The sequence below is a fragment of the Bos taurus genome, chromosome 2, assembly GCF_002263795.3.
Source record: "Bos taurus isolate L1 Dominette 01449 registration number 42190680 breed Hereford chromosome 2, ARS-UCD2.0, whole genome shotgun sequence".
In the NCBI taxonomy this organism is placed as follows: Eukaryota; Metazoa; Chordata; class Mammalia; order Artiodactyla; family Bovidae; genus Bos; species Bos taurus.
Genome location: NC_037329.1, coordinates 67,118,407 through 67,142,541, shown reverse-complemented (window position 1 = coordinate 67,142,541; position 24,135 = coordinate 67,118,407). Strand labels below are relative to the sequence as shown.

At 39.2% G+C, this 24,135-nt stretch overlaps 1 protein-coding gene across 3 annotated transcripts in view; it reads right to left on the bottom strand.

Moving 5' to 3' along the window:
* The window catches only part of DPP10 (dipeptidyl peptidase like 10), a 1,635,137-nt gene that overhangs the window by 615,637 nt on the left and 995,365 nt on the right, over positions 1-24,135 (bottom strand). For all 3 annotated transcript variants that reach the window (NM_001435101.1, NM_001078070.3, NM_001435102.1), the window contains exon 2: positions 7,757-7,871. In NM_001435101.1, coding sequence (NP_001422030.1) covers positions 7,757-7,871 — 115 coding nt within the window. The remainder of the gene's footprint in view (positions 1-7,756; positions 7,872-24,135) is intronic.

Sequence of the window (24,135 nt, the reverse complement as noted above, 5' to 3'; positions counted from 1 at the left end):
CTTCCTGGTTGAAAGTTGCCATCTGTCTGATGGACTAATAGAAAGCTGAGCCTTCAGGACATATTTGTGAACAAAGTGAAGATTAGAGGGGAGTGTAGCACATTATTCCCTCAGTCACAGGTTTTCCCTTGCTGGTCTGTTGTAGCTCTGCTGAGGTTAAAAAGAGGAAGGTTCTGTGTAATCAGAGCACTAGTCTGGTAACAGATAAACACAAGCATACATGCATGAAATCAAAGGTCCACACTAATGGTCTCAATGAACATGCTAGCCCTCAGAACCAGAGGTTAAAAACAAACAAACAAACAAACTCAGTTTTATTTGGTTTTTGCTTGTTTGTTTCCTGTCTAATGAGGGAGGCAAGACTAGATAACTTATGGGAGTACTTCCAGGCTTAGGACTCAGGCCACAAACTAATAAATCTTCTGACCTTATATTTCACTCTGCTGTTTGGTGTGAGCCCACCACAATGGTCATGTAGTCAGGATAGTATTTGCTTACTCACAACTCAAGCAAAATTCCTAACCACCATGATTTCATTTATCTGCTTCATCAGTTTGCATAATCTTACAATTCTGGTGACACTGAATTTATAGAGTATAGAACACAGGTTGTTTCTGTAAAAATACTTTTTCCACTCTAGTATACTGACTTCTGTTTTTCATTTCATAACATCCCTGCCAAAAATAACAGTGCAATGCAAACATATTCGAACATGTGGTAAACAAATTTGTGTGTGTGTGTGTGTGTGTCTGTGTGTGTTAGCACAGTCGTGTCTGACTCTTTGCAACCCCATGGACTATAGCCCACCAGGCTCCTCTGTTCATGGAGTTCTCCAGGCAAGAATACTGGAGTGGGCTGCCATTTCCTTCTCCAGGGAAAACAAATTTAGTACATTATTAATGTAAAAAATAATTGCCACTTCCACTTGTATAATTAATCTCATATGAAATTAAAACTTCACTTCTTTGAGTTGGGGATGTGTGGTTGTTGTGCTCCTGTGTAGTTGTGGAAAAAGGAGATTGGAAGATATAAAGATAAGATACAAAGCAGGAGACAGACCAACTACTATAGTACCTAGAAAGTTGTAAGAACTCCATTATCATCTATTGATGTATGAATAAATGAATGAACAGAATACTGAGATACTGACTCCAGATTAAATATTTGGCATTTTTCCACATGCCAAAACTTAACATTGAAATCAGAGAAGATCTATACTCCTAAAAGACTTTGTATTTTTTCTTAGCAGTCTCCCTCATGTAACAGTGTTTTGCATTGTGTCTGGTGGTCAATAAGTACTTAACAATAAAAATAATAAAACAAATGGTAGCAGTAGTTCTACACACTATACCAAACACCTCAATTTTATTAGCTCATTTATCCCTGAGAGGTAACACTGAGACAGGCTAAGATCTGGGACCCGATACCCTTTACTGCAGTGCTTACACATGGACCAACATCTTCTCAAGCAACAAAATACAAAAAAACTATAAGGGACCAAAAATAACTGTGTGCATGCCCAGTTTGGACAAACCATTGACAACAAAATACAAAAAGATCAAAAGATCCCAACTGCCACTTCTGAAGAACCAAGAGCAAGAGGAGGGTACTGTGCATATCCCCTGCACACAGCACCACCAAAGGGGTGGGCAAAACACCTAAGTCATCCCTCTGAGCCAAGCCCTGGACCTGAGACTGTCACCCCATATAAAGAACCAGCATGTCCCCCTTGGGGAGCAAGTGAGCAAGAAAGGGAACCTGTTGCTTGTTTTTTGCTCCTCTCTGCTACAGCAGGGGCCCCAGGAAAGCCTTGCCTGAATTTTTTGTCTGGCTTCTTATTAATTTCTATTGATTAATGAAGTCAAGAACCTTGGTTAGTAACAACAATGTAAAGTTGCCATTATGAGTTGCATCCATAACACAGATGAGTGAAGTTAAAGACAAGGTTTAGATCACATCAGTTCAGATTAGTCGCTCAGTCGTGTCTGACTCTTTGCGACCCCATGAATCTCAGCACTCCAGGCCTCCCTGTCCATCACCAACTCCTGGAGTTCACTCAGACTCATGCCATCCAGCCATCTCATCCTCTGTCGTCCCCTTCTCCTCCTGCCCCCAATCCCTCCCAGCATCAGAGTCTTTTCCAATGAGTCAACTCTTCGCATGAGGTGGCCAAAGTACTGGAGTTTCAGTTTTAGCATCATACCTTCCAAAGAAATTGAAGGGCTGATCTCCTTCAGAATGGACTGGTTGGATCTCCTTGCAGTTCAAGGGATTCTCAAGAGTCTTCTCCAACACCACAGTTCAAAAGCATCAATTCTTTGGCACTCAGCCTTCTTCACAGTCCAACTCTCACATCCAAACATGACCACAGGATGACCACAGGAAAAACCATAGCCTTGACTAGATGAACCTTTGTTGGCAATGTAATGTCTCTGCTTTTGAATATGCTATCTAGGTTGGTCATAACTTTCCTTCCAAGGAATAAGCATCTTTTAATTTCATGGCTGCAGTCACCATCTGTAGTGATTTTGGAGCCCCCACAAAATAAAGTCTGACACTGTTTCCACTGTTTCCCCATCTATTTCCCATGAAGTGATGGGACCGGATGCCATGATCTTCGTTTTCTGAATGTTGAGCTTTAAGCCAACTTTTTCACTCTCTACTTTCACTTTCATCAAGAGGCTTTTTAGTTCCTCTTCACTTTCTGCCATAAGGGTGGTGTCATCTGCATTTCTGAGGTTATTGATATTTCTTCCTGCAATCTTGATTCCAGCTTGTGCTTCTTCCAGTCCAGCGTTTCTCATGATGTACTCTGCATATAAGTTAAATAAACAGGGTAACAATATACAGCCTTGACGTACTCCTTTTCCTATTTGGAACCAGTCTGTTGTTCCATATCCAGTTCTAACTGCTGCTTCCTGACCTGCATATAGGTTTCTCAAGAGGCAGGTCAGGTGGTCTGGTATTCCCATCTCTTTCAGAATTTTCCACAGTTTATTGTGATCCACACAGTCAAAGGCTTTGGCATAGTCAATAAAGCAGAAATAGATGTTTTTCTGGAACTCTCTTGCTTTTTCCATGATCCAATGGATGTTGGCGATTTGATCTCTGGTTCCTCTGCCTTTTCTAAAAACAGCTTGCACATCAGGAAGTTCACGGTTCACATATTGCTGAAGACTGGCTTGGAGAATTTTGAGCATTACTTTACTAGTGTGTGAGATGAGTGCAATTGTGCGGTAGTTTGAGCATTCTTTGGCATTGCCTTTCTTTGGGATTGGAATGAAAACTTGCCGAGGTCCAGCCCCGGCTTCGGCGAGTTCTCTGGATACAGTAGCTTATAGCTTTATTTAAATATTAATTAGAGATATAAAGAGTAACAGAATGAGGATAGCTCAGTAGGGAAATTCAGCAGAGAAAAGAGGCTGAGTAGCTTGGTTTACACAGAAAATCAATATAACCTGTGACATCAGGTTAGCTCTGACCACGGAGGCCGCCAGCGCCCTCTCATATAGGGTAAGGTGCCCCACCTTAGACACCTTCTCGAGTGGGTCTTAGAAGCCCAGATAAATAAATGGTCGCAGAGGACCTCCACACTCCAGATGGAGACTCAGCCGGAATGTGAAAAGAAAGAATGACATGGGGAGACCAAGCTTTGGTGAGCAAGGCCTGTAGCTTTATTTTCAACAGGGGCTTTTATACCTTAAGTTGTATATAGAGGACAATAGGGGGTGTGAAATCATGCAAAGTCAGCAGTCTTTGATCCTTATCAAAACCAGGGTTTCTTTTCTGCAAATTTACCATATACAAATGGTTTAGGTGATTTACATCATCTTCTGGCCAGAAGGCCTATTAACATTTTATGACTCTTGACAAAGGTTTGTCAAAGATAAGACTTAGTTTCTCTGAGTAATTATTTTAAGGTTTGGGGCCATCCTCCAGAGGTGTTAGATAAAGTTGCATTCCTATAGGGCAGAGGTGCAGTGGGTTCACAACAAAGGAAAGAATTTATTACCTTAAGGGTCTAAAGTTGCTAACACCAAGGCCACTACTTATTTTTTCTACATACCAACTATATTAATTAATACACATTCAAGGATACAATACAGGGGATGTGGAAAGTTGGCAGCAAGCATTGGCTCATCAATGAAATCTTTTACTAGTTTTATTCTGACAGTTTCTAACTCTCTGAGAGGCTCTAAGCTATTTGAATATCTTAAGCTTCCCGTGCCTTTCCAGGCTGGGAGAGGGTAAACAATCGTATGCATAGCTGTAGGAGTCTGGGTATACTTGTCAGGCGAGTTAGAGAGAGCTATCTGAGGGGTTTGGATTTAAACACTCCTAATGCCCAGGAACTTATTAACTGGAGCTGTAAGTTAATTCTTTATCAGAGAGAGCGAGATGGTGGTGGGGGACAGCCCCAACTAAAGTCAAAGTTGAGAGCACAAAGCAGTAAAGTAGGCAGACTCTGGTTTTTGGGGGTAGATGCTCGAGAATTTCCAGGGGGACTCCTGAGGCTCGATCCCGCCTTTGCGTATGTCGAGCCTCCTTCTTCATGACCTTTGCCACAGATGGAGGTCCTCACTCTGGCTCCCGGCAAAAACTGACCTTTTCCAGTCCTGTGGCCACTGCTGAGTTTTCCAAATTTGCTGGCATATTGAATGCAGCACTTTTACAGCATCATCTTTCAGGATTTGGAATAGCTCTACTGGAATTCCACCACCTCCACTAGCTTTGTTCGTAGTGATGCTTTCTAAGGCCCACTTGAATTCACATTCCAGGATGTCTGGCTCTAGGTCAGTGATCACACCATCGTAATTATCTGGGTTGTGAAGCTCTTTTTTGTACAGTTCTTCTGTGTATTCTTGCCATGTCTTCTTAATATCTTCTGCTACTGTTAGGTCCATACCATTTCTGTCCTATATCGAGCCCATCTTTGCATGAAATGTTCCTTTGGTATCTCTGATTTCCTTGAAGAGATCCCTAGTCTTTCCCATTCTGTTGTTTTCTTCTATTTCATTGCATTGATCGCTGAAGAAGGCTTTCTTATCTCTTCTTGCTAGTCTTTGGAACTCTGCATTCAGATGCTTATATCTTTCCTTTTCTCCTTTGCTTTTCGCTTCTCTTCTTTTCACAGCTATTTGTAAGGCCTCCCCAGACAGCCATTTTGCTTTTTTGCATTTCTTTTCCATGGGGATGGCCTTGATCCCTGTCTCCTGTACAATGTCACGAACCTCATTCCATAGTTTATCAGGCACTGTATGTATCAGATCTAGTCCCTTAAATCTATTTCTCACTTTCACTGTATAATCATAAGGGATTTGATTTAGGTCATACCTGAATGGTCTAGTGGTTTTCCCTACTTTCTTCAATTTAAGTCTGATTTTGGCAATAAGGAGTTCATGGTCTGAGCCACAGTCAGCTCCTAGTCTTGTTTTTGCTGACTATATAGAGCTTCTCCATCTTTGGCTGCAAAGAATATAATCAATCTGATTTCGGTGTTGACCATCTGGTGATGTCCATGTGTAGAGTCTTCTCCTGTGTTATTGGAAGAGTGTGTTTGCTATGGCCAGTGCATTTTCTTGGCAAAACTCTATTAGTCTTTGCCTTGCTTCCTTCCATATTCCAAGGCCAAAGTTGCCTGCTACTCCAGGTGTTTCTTGACTTCCTACTTTTGCATTCCAGTCCCCTATAATAAAAAGGACATCTTTTTTGGGTGTTAGTTCTAAGAGGTCTTGTAGGTCTTCATAGAACCATTCAACTTCAGCTTCTTCAGCGTTACTGGTTGGGGCATAGACTTGGATTACTGTGATATTGAATGGTTTGCCTTGGAAACGAACAGAGATCATTCTGTCGTTTTTGAGATTGCATCCAAGTACTGCATTTCGGACTCTTTTGTTGACCATCATGGCTACTCCATTTCTTCTGAAGGATTCCTGCCCACAGTAGTAGATATAATGTTTAACTATTAGCTAATTTCACAAAACTAGTTCTGTTAGATCCAGAATTCAAACCAAAGTGTATCTTATGTAAACTCTTGCTTTAATAAATGAATAAGTGCATGACAAAATAAATGCAACCATCCTGTATTTTTATTACTGGGGCAAGTTGGGAAGGGTTTTGCAGAGTGAGTAACCAACCCTATAGGTCTTTGTTATACCAATATCCCAAAGACACCAAAGTATCACTGTGGCCTCAAAGAGTCAACAACTAGGAAAAGGATACTAGACTCAGACAGAAAAAAATTAAGGAGAAACACAGAGGCATTTTATGAAACTAATTTCTTCCATTTGGTTAACAGTCACCAATAGAAGCAGTTAAGGCATGTCATTCAGTTTTTAATAATTATGTCAAAATTTCTATGTTTAAGTGAAACACTGCACCAAACATAAGCTCATTTTCCTTTAACAAAGATTCTTGGCAACTGGCAACAACTCATAGCCATCACACCATTCATTACACTGTCTTGCAGATGCACAAATGAGGCTGTAAGAGAAAATTCCTAAGGAGAATGATAGATAAACCAGTTCTTATCAGGAATGTTTTTTCTATCTTTGTTTAAAATTCTCTTTCCCTCCTCTTTCCTCTTTCCTGATTCCCTCAAATTCTTTCTCCAGCTCTTCATATGTTAAATAACAACTATGAACTAAATTTTTGGAAATCTATATATTTGGAACAATGGATACTGCAATTTGTATAATTAGCCACAATAATTAGTTGACTAAATGAACCTGTGAACGAGGTCATTTTGTTAATCAAATATTGTACATGAGGAGATAAATTCAACATTTTTAAAGGGTTTGTAAATAACAAAACTGGGACAGGAAGTGAAGTTATAAATACATAGTCTTTAACAACAGGCTGTAACTGCATAATTTGGACTAGCTTTATCTATTTTTGGACTAGTTATAGGTATAAGAAATGATTATTTTTTATAATGCTGAGCCTTATACAGTGACCAGTCTTTGAGCAAGCTAGTTGGATGGGTTGTAGCAGCATGACAAAATTTTTTGTTCCTGGAAGGCAGTTTGTGAGTTTAAAATGTGAGCAGCCTTTCTCTGCCTTCTGTAATAGCACCTACCAAAGAGCAGTAAAATTCCAAGTACTGAAATAAATACCAGTGAAGAATTAAACATACTGATAATTTACATAATAGAATTCAACCATTTAACATAAAGAACAAAATTTAAAGAGTAATGCAAGAGCAGCTTGGAGAGTATCTTTAGACAGAAACTAGGAATGTAAAAACAACAGAGAAAGAAGAGAGGAAGAAATTTGAGGTATCATACTCAGAGGCTTAGCTCATTTTCTTTTGATCTAAATCTCTTTGTCCATCATATCCTCCCTTCCCACCATCAATACAGTTGAGCTATCTCCTACATATGGAAACTTCCAGACTCTACTCCCTCATCTCCATTTGCAATAAAAGTCAAATATGCTCCACATTTATTAAAGTAACAATCATAATAAGTCTCTCAGTAGCAATAGAGACCAAAGATCTCCTTAGCATTCCATATATATATATATATATACACACACACACATATATATTTTATATTCCAATGTCCCCAAAATATCTTGCATGATATTTAAACCACAAAATGACTGTGCCATTTGCAAAATGTCTGGTTATGCATTTTTTTATTCCAACCAATGTTAATGTGTCCTAAGATACCATATAAGATTATCCTCTTTAGATATTTCAATGTGAAATTATCATCCACAATACCACCATAAGAGAGTAATAAAGACAGATTACCTGGGGTTAAGAGGATGACTGACATAGTGATGAGTGAGCATACAACTAAAATCACCAGCAGGGCAATAGCAATTCCCTTCCAGTTTCTCTGTGGAGGGCTGTTACTTCCCAGTTCCTACAGAGAGAGAAAAAAAAGAAGTTTCATAATTATACATGTTCCAAGAGAAATGTATTCATAAAGGAATGATTCAGTGCATGGAAGAATCACAGTTTGAAAACTGATTAGAATCCTTTTCCTCTTCAGTGGCTCATTTAATTATTCAAAGGTGCATGTATTATAAATGGCTGTCTTATGAGGGGCAATCTTACTTCTCCAAGAGATAAACCAGCAGAGCTTTATGCCTGCTGTCCAAAATGTGGATGGCATTAAAATACATTGACTATAAACACTAGAATGATTGCCAAAATACTCTGCAAAATAATATGGAAATAAAGTGTGCCCATTTACATTTTTCTTGCTACAATGGACCCTACAATGAGGATTTAAATATTAATATTCCTGAAGCACTATAGACTACTTTTTTAACTGGTAAAGGGGTAAAAAAAGATTAGTGATGGGAAAATAATTCAAAATCCCCCTCAATGCAGACCAGTGCACATTAGTCAATATAAAAAGTCCTCTTTTACCACTACTCATAAAAATCAAGAGGATGTAGTAACTAAATTAAACAATTGCTTCCATAGCAATAGATAACAACATCTTCTCCCTGGGCAGCACGCATAATATTGGCAAGAAGGTATGACTGACAGAGAAGGAGAAACTTGAGCATCTTTTACTATATGCATAGTAAAACTTTATAATTTTCAGATCTGTGTTCCATTCTGTTGACTAGAAATATATGAGCATCATTCACCAAAGTAAAGCATAGACCACCCTGATTTGAAATACATGCCAGATTTTCTTTACAATAAAGTTTATAAAACACTAAGTTTCTTGTTTCTTTCTCTCTACCCCAATTCCCAATTTCTTTTACTCCATTCCCAATAAAACCTTCTTTATTGAAAAATAGTCAAATGATTTGGGGACAAATGAAACAAAACATAAAGGTTTCCAGTTCACAGTGTATACACAAATCATCCAAGAAGCCCCAGTCTTTCTTTAAAAAAGATAAGTAAAATATGATATAAACATTTGATAAACTATAAATGGGTTATTGTGACTCACAGTTTAAAGCACTGAAGCCAATTTTCACATAGTGACAGTGGCACTCAATTCTGCCATAAACTCTTTGGACTTAAAAACTAGGTCCTAAATAAATGCTAGAATAAACCATGCATAGAGGGTGTTTTCTTAATGTTTAGCCCTTCTCAGATCAGTACATTTAGGTTTATCTTTCATTCTGATGAACCAAATCCAGCAGAAGTCAATCTCACTCCTTTTTCTAAAATGGTTCACGCCACACCTCTTGTTCATGCTTATTAATGCTTACTGTTCAATACCTCTACCCCTCCTGCATTTTGGTTAGAATTTCCATTTATAAACTTATTCCATATAAGTTGAGACAGTAGATTATCAAATCATTAGCATTAAAGTAACAACATTAAGCAGAGAAGGCAATGGCACCCCACTCCAGCACTCTTGCCTGGAAAATCCCATGGGCAGAGGAGCCTGGTGGGCTGCAGTCCATGGGGTCACTAAGAGATGGACACGACTGAGCGATTTCACTTTCACTTTTCACTTTCATGCATTGGAGAAGGAAATGACAACCCACTCCAGTGTTCTTGCCTGGAGAATCCCAGGGACGGGGGAGCCTGGCGGGAGACCATCTATGGGGTTGCACAGAGTCAGACACAACTAAAGCGACATAGCAGCAGCAGCAGCAGCAGCAACATCAAGACAAACAATACAGTTTCCCTGGTTGCTCAGTGGTAAAGAATCTGCTTGCCAATGGAGGACACACGGGTTTGATCCCTGGTCCGAGAAGGTCCCACATACCACGGAGCAACTAAATTGGTGTGGCACCACTACTGAGTCTGTGCTCTAGAGCCCATGCTCCACAACAAGAGAAGGCACAGCAATGAGAAGCCTGTGCATTACAACGAGAGAGCAGTCCCCGCTCACCACAACTAGAGAGAAACCTGTGCAGCAGCAAAGAAAGACCCAGAACAACCACAAATAAATTAAAAAAAAGACAAGTAATAGTTGTCCCAGACCAGAAACACTTTTCTGGAATGCAATGTGACTGAAGGTTGATAGGTCAATTTCTTTGTTAGAATCTGTGCGATGTGATGAACAGTTATTTTCCATATGAAGGTTCTACTTAAGACTACTCACAGGGCTTCCCAGGTGGCTTAGTTGTTAAGAATCCATCTGACAGTGCAGGAGAGACAGGTTCAATCTACCCCAGTATTCTTGCCTGGACAGAGAAGCCTGATGGGCTACACAGTCCATGAGGTTACAAGGAGTCAGTCACAACCGAGCTCACATGCACAAGTCAGGTAAGACTACTCTGAAGTAAGAGTGACAGATCAGAGATGCAATGCTCTATGTATTAATAGAACCCTGTGCGTGTATGCATGCTAAGTCACTTCAGACCCTGACTCTTTGCAACTCTATGGACTGTAGCCCACCAGGCTCTCTGTCCATGGGATCTCCAGGCAAGAATACTGGAGTGGGTTGTCATACTCTTCTCCATGGGATCTACTCAAATCAGGGATCAAGCCCACATCTCTTACTTCTCCTGCATTGGCAAGTAAGTTCTTTCCACTAGCACCACCTGGGAAGCCCTGAAAAGAAGGCTAAGATGGGCAAAAAGTTGTGAAATACTCATCTCAAGAACTAAGACAATGAAAAAAGGGGCAACAAACAATAAGAAGTGAGTATCTTGGCCAACAATCACAAGCACTGCCACATTTATTAACTCAAGGGGATGTGTAGGAAAAGGGAAAAAGAGTAACTGTAAGCAATTATAACCGACTGTTCAGTCCAATAAAGGAATCTTGAGAAGGAAATGGCAACCCATTCCAGTACTCTTGCCTGGAAAATCCCGTGGACAGAGGAGCCCGGTAGGCTACAGCCCATGGGGTTGCAAACAGTCAGACACGACTGAGCGACTTCACTTTCACTTTCAAAAGAATCAAGAGGAAATTATAATTTTATATCTACTGATTCTGATTTTGATTCACTCACTGAAACTGAAGGCAAATAACCAGAAAAATGACTTCAGAGTGAGTTTTTTGGTTTTTGAACATGATATTACTATAATGTCTACCAAACACTGTCTAACAGCAATAATAGATATCTTATGAGTTTGGGTACTGTACTAGACACGTTATAATCACAATCTCATAAAATCCTCACAATAAATAAGTAAAGGTACTATTATTTTGACAAATTTGCACATCAAAAAATGAGATTTAGAGAGATCAATAACAATTACATTCACTCTTAATGAGTAGAATATCTCAAGTTCCAACCCATAAAAGTCTAAGTTCAGAAACCCTGCTCACCCAATAATATGCTGTTCTAGAAGTAAATATTTCTTGAAGCAGTCCATAAACCAATAAATCAAGGAATAATTTGAGCCTCTACATATTTGAAAAATTCACAGTTTTATAAACACTTTTCTGAATTCTGTAATGCTTTCAAATAAATTCATATTTTCCCTAATGGCATAGTAAAAAAATATATACCATTTTAAAAATTTTAAAACATACTTGAGTAAAAAATATTTATCTGGTGTTCATAAAGAGATACACATAAGAATGTCAGGCTCCTCTAAAAATGACCCATCACTACCTAAGGCATCTTCAAGTCCCTGCTTAGGAAAGCAGACTTAATGAACTCTTACTCTCATTCCCTCTTTTCATTCATCTTAAATTCATTACCATTATAATATTTCTCAATCTTGGTTTCATTTACATCACTTTATTCCACAAAGCCTTTGAATGTTTTTATGTTATCTAAAAAATTAAGTGCAAATGTGACAGTCTAGAATAATAATTGTCTAAAGCCAAGATGATGCTGTGCAGGTGCTGTACTCAATATGCCAGCAGATTTGGAAAACTCAGCAGTGGCCACAGGACTGGAAAAAGGTCAGTTTTCATCCTAATCCCAAAGAAAGGCAATGCCAAAGAATGTTCAAACTACCACACAATTGCACTCATCTCATACACTAGTGAACTAATGCTCGAAATTCTCCAAGCCAGGCTTCAGCAGTGCATGAACCATGGACTTCCAGATGTTCCAGCTGGTTTTAGAAAAGGCAGAGGAACAAGAGATCAAATTGCCAACATCTGCTTGATCATCAAAAAAGCAAGAGAGTTCCAGAAAAACATCTATTTCTGCTTTATTGACTATGCCAAAGCCTTTGACTGCATGGATCACAATAAACTGTGGACAATTCTGAAAGAGATGGGAATACCAGACCACCTGACCTGCCTCTTGAGAAACCTATATGCAGGTCAGGAAGCAACAGTTAGAACTGGACATGGAACAACAGACTGGTTCCAAATAGGAAAAGGAGTACATCAAGGCTGTGTATTGTCACCCTGCTTATTTAACTTATATGTAGAGTACATCATGACAAATGCTGGGCTGGAAGAAGCACGAGCTGGAATCTAGATTGCTGGGAGAAATATCAATAACCTCAGAAATGCAGATGACACCACCCTTATGGCAGAAAGTGAAGAAGAACTAAAGAGCCTCTTGATGAAAGTGAAAGAGGAGAGTGAAAAAGTTGGCTTAAAGCTCAACATCAGAAAACTAAGATCATGGCATCTGGTCCCATCATTTCATGGCAAACAGATGGGGAAATAATGGAAACAGTGACAGACTTTATTTTTTGGGGGCTCCAAAATCACTACAGATGGTGACTACAGCCATGAAACTAAAAGATGCTAGCTCCTTGGAAGAAAAGTTATGACCAATCTAGACAGCACATTGAAAAGCAGAGACATTACTTTGCCAACAAAGGTCCATCTCGTCAAAGCTATGGTTTTCCCAGTAGTTATGTATGGATATGTTAGTTGGACTATAAAGAAAGCTGAGCACCTAAGAATTGGTGCTTTTGAACTGTAGAGTTGGAGAAGACTCTTGAGAGTCCCTTGGGCTGCAAGGAGATCCAACCAGTCCATCCTGAAGGAAATCAGTCCTGAATATTCATTGGAAGGACTGATGCTAAAGCTGAAACTCCAATACATTAGCCACCTAACGCGAAGAGCTGACTCATTTGAAAAGACCCTGATGCTGGGAAACATTGAAGGCTGGAGGAGAAGGGGACAACAGAGGATGAGATGGTTGGATGGCATTACCGATGTGATGGACATGAGTTTGAGTAAACTCTGGGAGCTGGTGATGGACAGGGAGGCCTGGCTTGCTGCAGTCCATGGGATCACTGAGAGTTGGACATGACTGAGCAACTGTACTGACTGATATATAATTTCTTTGTGCAAAACAAGGAAAAAAAGCTAAACCAGCAAAGCCAACTTTCTAAAAATTAAGAAAAAGGAATATAAATGTATGGGTATGCTCAATTGCCAAGTCACTTCTGACCCTTTACTACCCGAGGGACTATAGCCTGCCAGGCTCCTCTGCCCATTGGTTTTCCAGGCAAGAATACTGGAGTGGATTGCTATTTCCTTCTTCAGGTGATTTTTCTGACCAAGGGATCAAACATGCATCTTCTGCATTAGCATGCAGATTTTTTACCACTCATCCACCTGGAAAGTCCCAAAAGAATATAAATGTATATAATAAATATGTCACTGACTCAGTGGACATGAGTTTGAGTAGGCTCCAGGAGTTGGTGGTAATATTAGTAATGAATATTAGTAATGAAAATATAACTGTAGAAATTATTTTTCATACTTAATTTGTAATTTAATGCTGATAATACCTACCACTTCTTAAGATTGCCCATTATGCTTGCAGACATTCACAAGTTTCTAATTTATCATCCATCCCCAATTAAAAGACTATGTCAAGTGAAGTGCACATCTCCAATTAAAAGACTATGTCAAGTGAAGTGCACAAGTTATATATTTTTTAAAAATGATATCTGTTACAGCTTCATGTTACCAGTGTACATGAGGCAGTGTTGAGCTAGTGCGACTCATAGTGTGACCTACAGACCACAGCATCATCACCTGGAAATATTAGAAATACAAGGCAAGAGTCTTTATTGCTATTTGCTTTATTATTTTAAAAACATTCTCATTTGGTTTTATTTGTTCACCATTAATTTGTTTATAAAAGAAGTAGCAATTATCCCAATTGTAATTTGGCATTCATCACTCCCTGATAATTATGTTTGTTTGTGACACACTTCTACATGGATCACCATTAAATTAGAAACAAAACAAACATGACAGCTATCAGCAATGTGTTTTTCAGTAATATTTTCACAATATCATGATTTATAGGTTTGGCAGATCTCCTAAGATTCTGAACCTGTTTAGACTTCAAAACCACAAGTAGAACTGTAATACATCAATTAAAAAAGCAAACAAACAAATCTGCTATCAGCAAGATGGCAGACTAGGACGCTCCAGGCCTTCATGGAAACACCAAGTAAATAACAATGGACTGATTAAAATAGCATTATAGGAACTCTAAACCAGCTACGGATCTGTAGCAACCAAGCAAATATCCAACCATGAAAAAGCCATACTTAAAAAGGCGGGATATGTCACGGCATGTCTGAATGCCCTATTTCCCTCGCTGGCATAGTACAGTACACTCAGGAGGAAGGGACTCAATTCCCAGTTCCTTTCTTCAGATGGAAGAAATGGGCGGGAATTGTTTGCATGCTCCGGCCTATCTGTGTGCTACCTGAGAGACTGGTTTCTGTCTTGCCTGAGAGAAGTAGCAGCAATAGCTTAGATCTCATGTCGAAGGCATGGAAGGCCACAGAGGCTTCCATGGTGAATGAAAACTGCAGGAGGTCTGTAGACAAACAGAATTTGAGGAAAATAGATTATCTGCTTAGAAATAAACTATAATACTCAACACCTTAAGATAAAGCTAGGGTGAAACCATTAGAGAAATCAAGACATTTTAAAAGAACCATGTATACTGGGAAATGGTGGGAAGTGGGGAAGGAAGAATGTAGGGTGGGGGGCATGGACACACAGGTCTAGGGAAGACAAATGCAAAAAAAACCTAAAAATATGTTGAAGTTTCCTGCTGAACTGATTAGAGAACATCTTCCTCTGCAAAAATCCAGTCTCTAATGACTGGAAGAAGTGGCTATTTATTCAAATGCCCAGTTTTAAACAAAAGACCACAGGCTTACAGAAAAAGAAAAAGGAAAACATGGTCCAGTCAGAGAACAAAATATATTTCTAGAAATTAACTGTAAAATAACATGTTCTGGACTTACTACAGAGAGACTTTAAAACAGCTATTAGAAATATGCTCTATGAGCAATAGCAATGATTTTCTCAGCAGAAAATTTGCAGGCCAGAAACAATGGGATAATATATTTAAAGGACTAAAAGAAAAAACTATCAACCACAAAAAATCTATGTCCAGCAAAAACATTCTTTGAAAATGAGGGTAAAATTAAGACATCACCAGATAAATAAAAGGTGAAAGATTTCAATGCCTCTAGACATGCCCCACAACAAAGGCTAAAGGGAGTCATTCAAGCTGAAACAAAAGAAAAATAATTTGAAGTCAGATGAAAACGCAAAGCAACCCATAAGGGTAAATAAGAAAACAAACAAAAAAATAGTATTTTTGTAATTGGGCTGCCAATTCCACACTTTATCTTAAATTTTATAGAATTTGAAGACATCCCTGGAGACTCATGGTAAACAGTTCAGCTCAGTTCACTTCAGTCACTCAGTCCTGTCTGACTCTTTGTGATCCCATGAATCGAAGCACACCAGGCCTCCCTGTCCATCACCAACTCAAGGAGTCCACCCAAACACATATCCATTGAGTCGGTGATGCCATACAACCATCTCATACTCTGTCGTCTCCTACTCCTCTTGCCCTCAATCTTTCCCAGTATCAGGGTCTTTTCCAATGAGTCAGCTCTTTGCATCAGGTGGACAAAGTATTGGAGTTTCAGCTCCAACATCAGTCCTTCCAATGAAGAGCCAGGACTGATTTCCTTTAGGATGGACTGGTTGGATCTCCTTGCAGTCTGAGGGACTCTCAAGAGCTCCAGCACAACAGTTCAAAAGCATCTATTCTTCAGTGCTCAGCTTTCTTTATAGCCTAACTCCCACATCTAAACTTGACCACTGGAAAAACCATAGCCTTGACTAGACAGATCTTTGTTGGCAAAGTAATGTCTCTGCTTTTTAATATGCTGTCTAGGTTGGTCATAACTTTCCCTCCAAGGAGTAAGCGTCTTAATTTCATGGCTGCAGTCACCATTCACAGTGATTTTGGAGCCCCGAATAATAAAGTCTGACACTGTTTCCCCATCTATTTGCCATGAAGTGATGGGACCGGATGCCATGATCTTAATTTTCTGATGTTGAGCTTTAAGCCAACTTTTTCACTCTCCTCTTTCACTTTAATCAGGAGGCTCTTTAGTTCTTCTTCACTTTCTGCCATAAGGGTGGTGTCATCTGCATATCTGAGGTTATTGATATTTCTCCCAGCAATCTAGATTCCAGCTTGTGCTTCCTCCAGCCCAGCGTTTCTCATGATGTACTCTGCATATAAGTTAAATAAGTAGGGTGACAATATACAGCCTTGATGTACTCCTTTTCCTATTTGGAACCAGTCTGTTGTTCCATGTCCGATTCTAACTGTTGCTTCCTGACCTGCACACAGATTTCTCAAGAGGCAGGTCAGGTGGTCTGATATTTCCATCTCTTTCAGAATTTTCCACAGTTTATTGTGATCCACACAGTCAAAGGCTTTGGCATAGTCAATAAAGCAGAAATAGATGTTTTTATGGAACTCTCATGCCTTTTTGACGATCCAGCAGATGTTGGCAATTTGATCTCAGGTTCCTCTGCCTTTTCTAAAACCAGCTTGAATATCTAGAATTTTATGATTCATGTATTGCTGAAGCCTGGCTTGGAGAATTTTGAGCATTACTTTACTAGAGTGTAAGATGACTGCAATTGTGCAGTAGTTTGAGCATTCTTTGGCATTGCCTTTCTTTGGGATTGGAATGAAAACTGACCTTTTCCAGTCCTGTGGCCACTGCTGAGTTTTCCAAATTTGCTGGCATACTGAGTGCAGCACTTTCACAGCATCATCTTTCAGGATTTGAAATAGTTCAACTGGAATTTCATCACCTCCACTAGCTTTGTTCATAGTGATGCTTCCTAAGGCCCACTTGACTTCACATCCACGATGTCTGGCTCTAGGAGAGGGATCACATCATTGTGATTATGTGGGTCGTGAAGATCTTTTTTGTAGAGTTCTGTGTATTCCTGCCACCTCTTCTTAATATCGTCTGCTTCTGTTAGGTCCTTACCATTTCTGTACTTTATTGAGCCCATCTTTGCATAAAATGTTTCCTTGGTATCTCTAATTTTCTTAAAGAGTTCTCTAGTCTTTCCCACTCTATTGTTTTCCTCTATTTGTTTGCACTGATCGCTGAGGAAGGCTTTCTTATCTCTCCTTGCTATTCTTTGGAACTCTGCACTCAAATGGGTATATCTTTCCTTTTCTCCTTTGCTTTTTGTTTCCCTTCTTTTTCACAGCTATTTGTAAGGCCTCCTCAGACAGCCATTTTGCTTTTTTGCATTTCTTTTTCTTGGGGATGGTCTTAATCCCTGTCTCCTGTATAATGTCATGAACCTCATTCCATAGTTCATCAGGCACACTATCAGATCTAGTCCCTTAAATCTCTTTCTCATTTCCACTGTATAGTCATAAGAGATTTGATTTAGGTCATACCTAAATGGTCTAGTGGTTTTCTTCACTTTCTTCAATTTCAGTCTGAATTTGGCAATAAGGAGTTCATGATCTGAGCCACAGTCAGCTCCTAGTCTTGTTTTTGCTCACTGTATAGAGCTTCTCCATCTTTGTCTACAAAGAATATAATCAATCTGATTTTGGCTTCAAATATCTGGTGATGTCCATGTATAGGATCTTCTCTTTTGTTGTTGGAAGAGGGTGTTTGATATGACCAGTCTGTTCTCTTGGCAGAACTCTATTAGCCTTTGCCCTGCTTCATTCTGTACTCCAAGGCCAAATTTGCCTGTTATTCCAGGTGTTTCTTGACTTCCTACTTTTGCATTCCAGGCCCCTATAATGAAAAGGATATCTTTTGGGGGTGTTAGTTCTAAAAGGTCTTGTAGGTCTTCAAAAAGTGTTCAACTTCAGCTTCTTCAGCGTTACTAGTCAGGACATAGACTTGGATTACCATGATACTGAATGGTTTGCCTTGGAAATGAACAGAGATCATTCTGTCGTTTTTGAGATTGCATCCAAGTACTGCATTTTGGACTCTTTTGTTGACCATCATGGCTACTCCATTTCTTCTAAGGGATTCCTGTTCACAATAGTAGATATAATGGTCATCTGAGTTAAATTCACCCATTCCAGTCCATCTTCATTCACTGATTCCTAGAATGTCGACGTTCACTCTTGTCATCTGTTTGACCACTTCCAATTTGCCTTGATTCATGGACCTAACATTCCAGGTTCCTATGCAATATTGCTTTTTACAGCACTTAACCTTGCTTCTATCACCAGTCCCATACACAACTGGGTGTTGCTTTTGCTTTGGCTCCATCCCTTCATTCTTTCTGGAGTTATTTTTCCACTGATCTCCAGTAGTATACTGGGCACCTACCGACCTGGGGAGTTCATCTTTCAGGGTCCTATCTTTTTGCCTTTTCATACTGTTCATGGGGTTCTCAAGGCAAGGATACTGAAGTGGTTTGCCATTCCCTTCTCCAGTGGACCACATTCTGTCAGACCTCTCCACCATGACCCGTCCGTCTTGGATGGCTCCACAGCACAGGCAGCTAAGACAGCGCACAAACGCAGCTGTGAGGAGCTACCCCACATCCAGGAGGTCAGGGGCAGCGGCTGGGAGGAGCTATTCCACATGCGAGGTCAGTGGTGGTGACCAGGAGGAGCTACCCCAACCCCGATGTCAGGGGATATGGCAGGGAGGACCTACCTCATGTCCAAGGTAAGCAGCAGAGGCTGCACTTTGCTGGAGCAGCTGTGAAGAGATAACCCACATCCAAGGTAAGCGAAAACCAAGTAAGATGGTAGGCACTGAGAGAGGGCATCAGAGGGCAGACAGACTGAAACCACAATCACATGGAAAACAATCTGCCTGCAATGCAGGAGACCCAGCTTCAATCCCTGGGTTGGGAAGATTCCCTGGAGAAGGAAATGGCAATCCACTCCAGTATTCTTGCCTGGAGAATCCCCATGGACAGAGGAACCTGGCAGGCTATAGTGCATGGGTTCGCAGAGTTAGACATGACTGAGCCACTAACACACACACACATAGAATTTGAAAAACAAAAGATAAAGATTGTCTGTGTTAATTGACACACAATATAAATATGTAATTGTTATCATTTATGTAAAATAGGAAAGAGGGAACTGTAAAAGAGTCATTTTGATATCTGTCTGTATGTGGGCAGTCATTGTTTAATGGGTATGGAGTTTCAGTTTAGAAGACAAGAAAGTTCTAAAGATATATGTTAATGTAGGCTGCACAATGGTATGAATGGACTTCATACCAGTTAGAGGGGTACCACTCTTATTACCAAAGAGAGCAGCACACTTAAAAATTATAGTGGTAAGTTTCATGTTATGCATATTTTGCCACAGATTTAGAAATGTACATGATAGCAGCAGATATATTAAGTGACTTTACAAAGTTTTAGTGTCCAAAGAAAGAAAACCACATAACTTTGCTGTAGGGCATCTAAGATCACTTGAAGGATGTAGGAATCACTGAATCACTCTTAAGCAAGATTCAATATGGAAAAAAATGTTCATCTTCCTAGATTAAACTAAAAATTTAAAGCAGTCCCCAAAAAACAAAACTCTAAAAGAACTCTTCCCTTGATCTGATAAAATTACTGTGAATTAGTCTGGAAAAATAATCATTTGAAGATAGAATGCTTTAAAAAAAGAAAGAAAGAAAGAAAGAAAGAAAAATAATGATGCATGCTGGATATTACATGTAATATAAACCTGTACTAATAAAAAATGTGATATTATAACAATAGAAACACTAATTAAAATTATATTTCAAAAAAAATCCATGGACACACATATCAACAAATTATTTAGATTTTGACCCCAATTTCTCATTATACCTTCTTTCTGTAAGAAGGCCAAATGGGGCTTCACATGACACTTAGATGAGATGACTTCATGGTCTTTATGGTGCCAAATCAGACAGTCAATTTTTCCATTATTTTACACAAATTCTCAGCAGCAACCTAAACCATTAACCAACACATCCTCCCAGGAAAGTCTTTCCTGTGATACCACACTCTCCTAATTTTTTATCCTCCATCATGAGCTACTTCTCCATTTTATTTACTAGTTTTTTCTTAGACTTAACTCTAAACTGTGGAGCTCCCCCAGGCTTGGCTCAGGCCCAATTTTTCCTCTGTATGAACACAATTTCTAGTGATAGCATTTAATGGCATTTTACACCATTCAAAGATTTTTAATTAATTTTATACATTAAATATTTAAAATGAATGTATGGACAAGCTATTAAAAAATTGATCTCTAAGAAAACAGGTAGCTAAAGGCATCACTGTATTTTTCAAGCAGCCTAGCTTTGCCCTCTATATGTATAACATCTTTTCATGTATCATTGTTACTTCCCTCATAGCTCAGTTGGTAAAGAATCCACCTGCAATGCAGGAGATTCTGGTTCAATTCCTGGGTCAGGAAGATCCACTCTAGAAGGGATAGGCTACACACTCCAGTATTCTTGTCTTGTGGGATAGGCTACCCACCCCAGTATTCTTCCCTTGTGGCTCAGCTGGTATAGAATCTGCCTACAATGCAGGAGACCTGGGTTTGATCCCTGGGTTGGGAAGATCCCCTGGAGAAGAGAAAGGCTACCCACTCCAGTATTCTAGCCTGGAGAATTCCATGGACTGTTTAGTCCACGGAGTCACAAAGAGTTGGACACAACTGAGTGACTTTCACTTTCACATGTATCACTATCACTTGTCACTTGAAGGACTTACTGCTTCCCAGATTTATGCCATTCACATATGCAGTTTTACACAATTTTTTTCTACTTTTCCCATGAGAATTCCAAGTTAGGTAAAATACTTATTTTGGTCAAAGGGTTTACATCTCTCAAAATTGAGTTTCTTATTAGGTTATTTACATTTACCTAGTTAGAAAATTCCTTAGTCCTAAGTGCAGTCCATGAACCAGCAGAGTCTAAAGTTGACCTTTAGATGCTGCTGAACATCATCTGAAAGCATGCTTGAAATAAAAAGTATTTAGCCTCATTCTGGACCTGCTGAATCTCCATGGAAGGCCCAGTCCAACAATGTCTTTTAAAATCTGTCCTAGTGATTCTGCTGTTTGCTAAAGTTAGATGAACATCCCTGAGGTCAGTGCTACTCGAAGAATGGTAGTGTTACTTCTGAGATAGTACAAATGCAAATTATTCGGCTCCATCACAGACTTATTGAGTTTCTGGGTCCTGAATAATCTTTGTTTTAACAAGCTTTCAGAAGATTCTTGTGCACACTAAAGGCTGAGAATCTCAACTATAGAGATTATGTCCTAGTAATACAGTTCTGAAACTATTAAAATGATGCACCTCAACCTCAGTGAAATTTGGTGAATACATTATTGGTTAGCAGCTTTGGCATCAGTATATCTTGATTTTATATTCAAATTCTATAATTATAAGCTCTATTAACATATATGATCGACCTAATATTTCATAATTATGAATCCAACAGATAGTGCCTAAGACACAATGGTCACTTTTATTATCTTCTTCCTACCAAATCTTGCTTCAATCTCAATTGAGTTCCACCTCATCTGCAAGTGAAAACACTACATACTCATCTTTGCATCCCCTACAACTGGTATGGCACATAGTAAGTGTTCACAAACTATTTGGACTGCCCGACTGGGGTCAGCTTTACGCTTTAAGAGTAAAGAATAAGGTCTTTAATCTCCAGGGAGTCATCCCAGCCATTTGAGAACTAGGAGATGAACTAGCTATCTCTCTCTGTAATCTAAAGAGAAAAGGCACCCCAGGAGAGTAGTTGTTGGCTCATCTCAGGAAATGTATGCTTATTGTTTAAAGACCACTAAAAGAATCTCAGTGATCTACAAACTGGGATCAACAGTCCTAAAGTTCTGGGATTCATTAGTCAGCATGAGTAGCCAACAAGGCAGACAATCATCTTTGAGTGTGGTTTCAGCTGAGAAGGCTGCAGACATCATCTTTCATTAAGTTTTCCCAAAGTTCCAATATTTTAGCAAACTATCCTCTTGCCTATGAGGATGGCAGTGAAGCTAGTCATTTCTCATTGTATCTGTGATGCCCAGCACAATTTTTGAAACATGGTGGACCTACCCACATTCACTGATGTTATGAATGTAATAGACTAAGAAACTACTTGGGGGATGTGGGACAATACTTTTTCTTTATCTTGCAGTTACTTTCAGAATTTCAAATCTTAATTTTCAGTACTATTATATCAACAGATATAAAACTACTTTTATATCAAAGTGTGATATAAAACTAACTTAACAACAGATTATCCATGTTTAATGTGGAGTATTTGTCATAGAGAGAGAGAAAAGAGTAAAATCTAGCAACCTGGTCTACCCACTTTACCTGTGTGACTCAAGCTTAGCTTAGCTTAGCTTTCATTTTCTTAGACATCAGTCAGAAATAGCAGCCTATGTCCAAATAATGCCACTGGACACTGTCTAGTGCAGCCAGTACTTCCCAAAAATCATCTCCATTTTTCTGTCTCCTAGATAAAACAGCTTTGCTTTGTTCACATATACAACAGAAGTGACATTACCAATTTGCATATGATATCTGTGAGCCTTGAAAGAAATCATGCAAGTGAAAACTATTCATAAACTGTTTAGGCTGTATTAAATTTTGTAACCACCTCTAATTTAAATTTTAAAATTGTATGCAATTGTTCATGAGTATTAACTGTCATTGAATCAGGAAAAGCAGTTCCTTTGAAACAGACAGTTTTATAAAACTTTCGCAAAGTCTCAATGAGCATATACATTTTTGAAGTTTCAGTCTATTGCAAGGACAGATGTCAGCTTATATTGGATGATGGATGGAAGGAGAAAGAAAGGAAGAAAGGAAGGAAGGGAGGATTGTAAGGAATTCAGATGAGTTTATTACCTTCAAATAAGTGACAATCCGCCAACCTAGTTGGGGAGATCAACAGATTATTAAACAATAGAAGAAAATAACACAAAATATTCTTAAAAAATTAATACTGTAGTGTAAGAAGTTGAACGTGATAGGAATCCAGAGAGAAGACCACCCCCGCAATGGTGTTAAATATTAGGTATACTAAAGACCAAATCTATTTTGACCCTTTCCTAGCTAAGACTTGGATCAGGAAGAGCTTATAGGTGAAAGACAGAAAAAGTTCACCTCAGGCTGAGGGAGAAACTATTCATTGTTAACTCTTCAGTTGAACAAGGTATATTTAATAGGCTTCTTTTTCTAGTGGTTAGTTAAAGGTTGCCATTGTCCAAGAGTCAAATAAGATTCCAAACAAAGGTTAAGAAAATAGCACCACTGGCAAAGCCAGACTGCTTGAAAAGAACAAGTGGTGCTATAGCTACAAGCCAAGTTCAAAGCCAGCATTATTAATTTGCTCTTTATAACACAGCTGACCTTTAGCTGCTGCTGAGCATCTGGGGACAAATCTGGCAATTCACCAGATTTCCTTATTTAAACTAACTGGACTTCTATATCACTAGCACCAAATTACCAGCCAAAAATCTTCCCAGGAAGTCTGTGTGCATTGGGTGGGATCTGGAAATCGCTGGCCTCCTCAGGAACAAGTGTCACTTCTCAGGCACACAAGGGGGAGAGTCAGTGGCGAGGAAGAATTCTCTTTCAGTAAAAAACCTTTGGGGTCCTCACATGTGTGTGCTCTGTCGCTCAGATGTGTCCTACTCTTTGAGACCCCATGAACTGTAGCTTGCCAGATTCCTCTGTCCAGAGGATTTTCCAGGCAAGAATACTGGAGTGAGTTGCCATTTTATTCTCCAAGGGATGTTTCCAGCTCAGGGATCGAACTTACATCTCTTGTGTCTCCTGCATTGGCAGATGAATTCTTTACTACTGCAGGGTTCTCAGCAGTAGAAAATAATTAATAGTTGAAATAGAAACAGACACATTTGACACTGCTCATAGCTTGATTTTTTCACATATTTACTTATTATCTATTATTTTTAACCCTGAAAAAGTATAATGAACTTTGAAAATTAAGCATTTTAT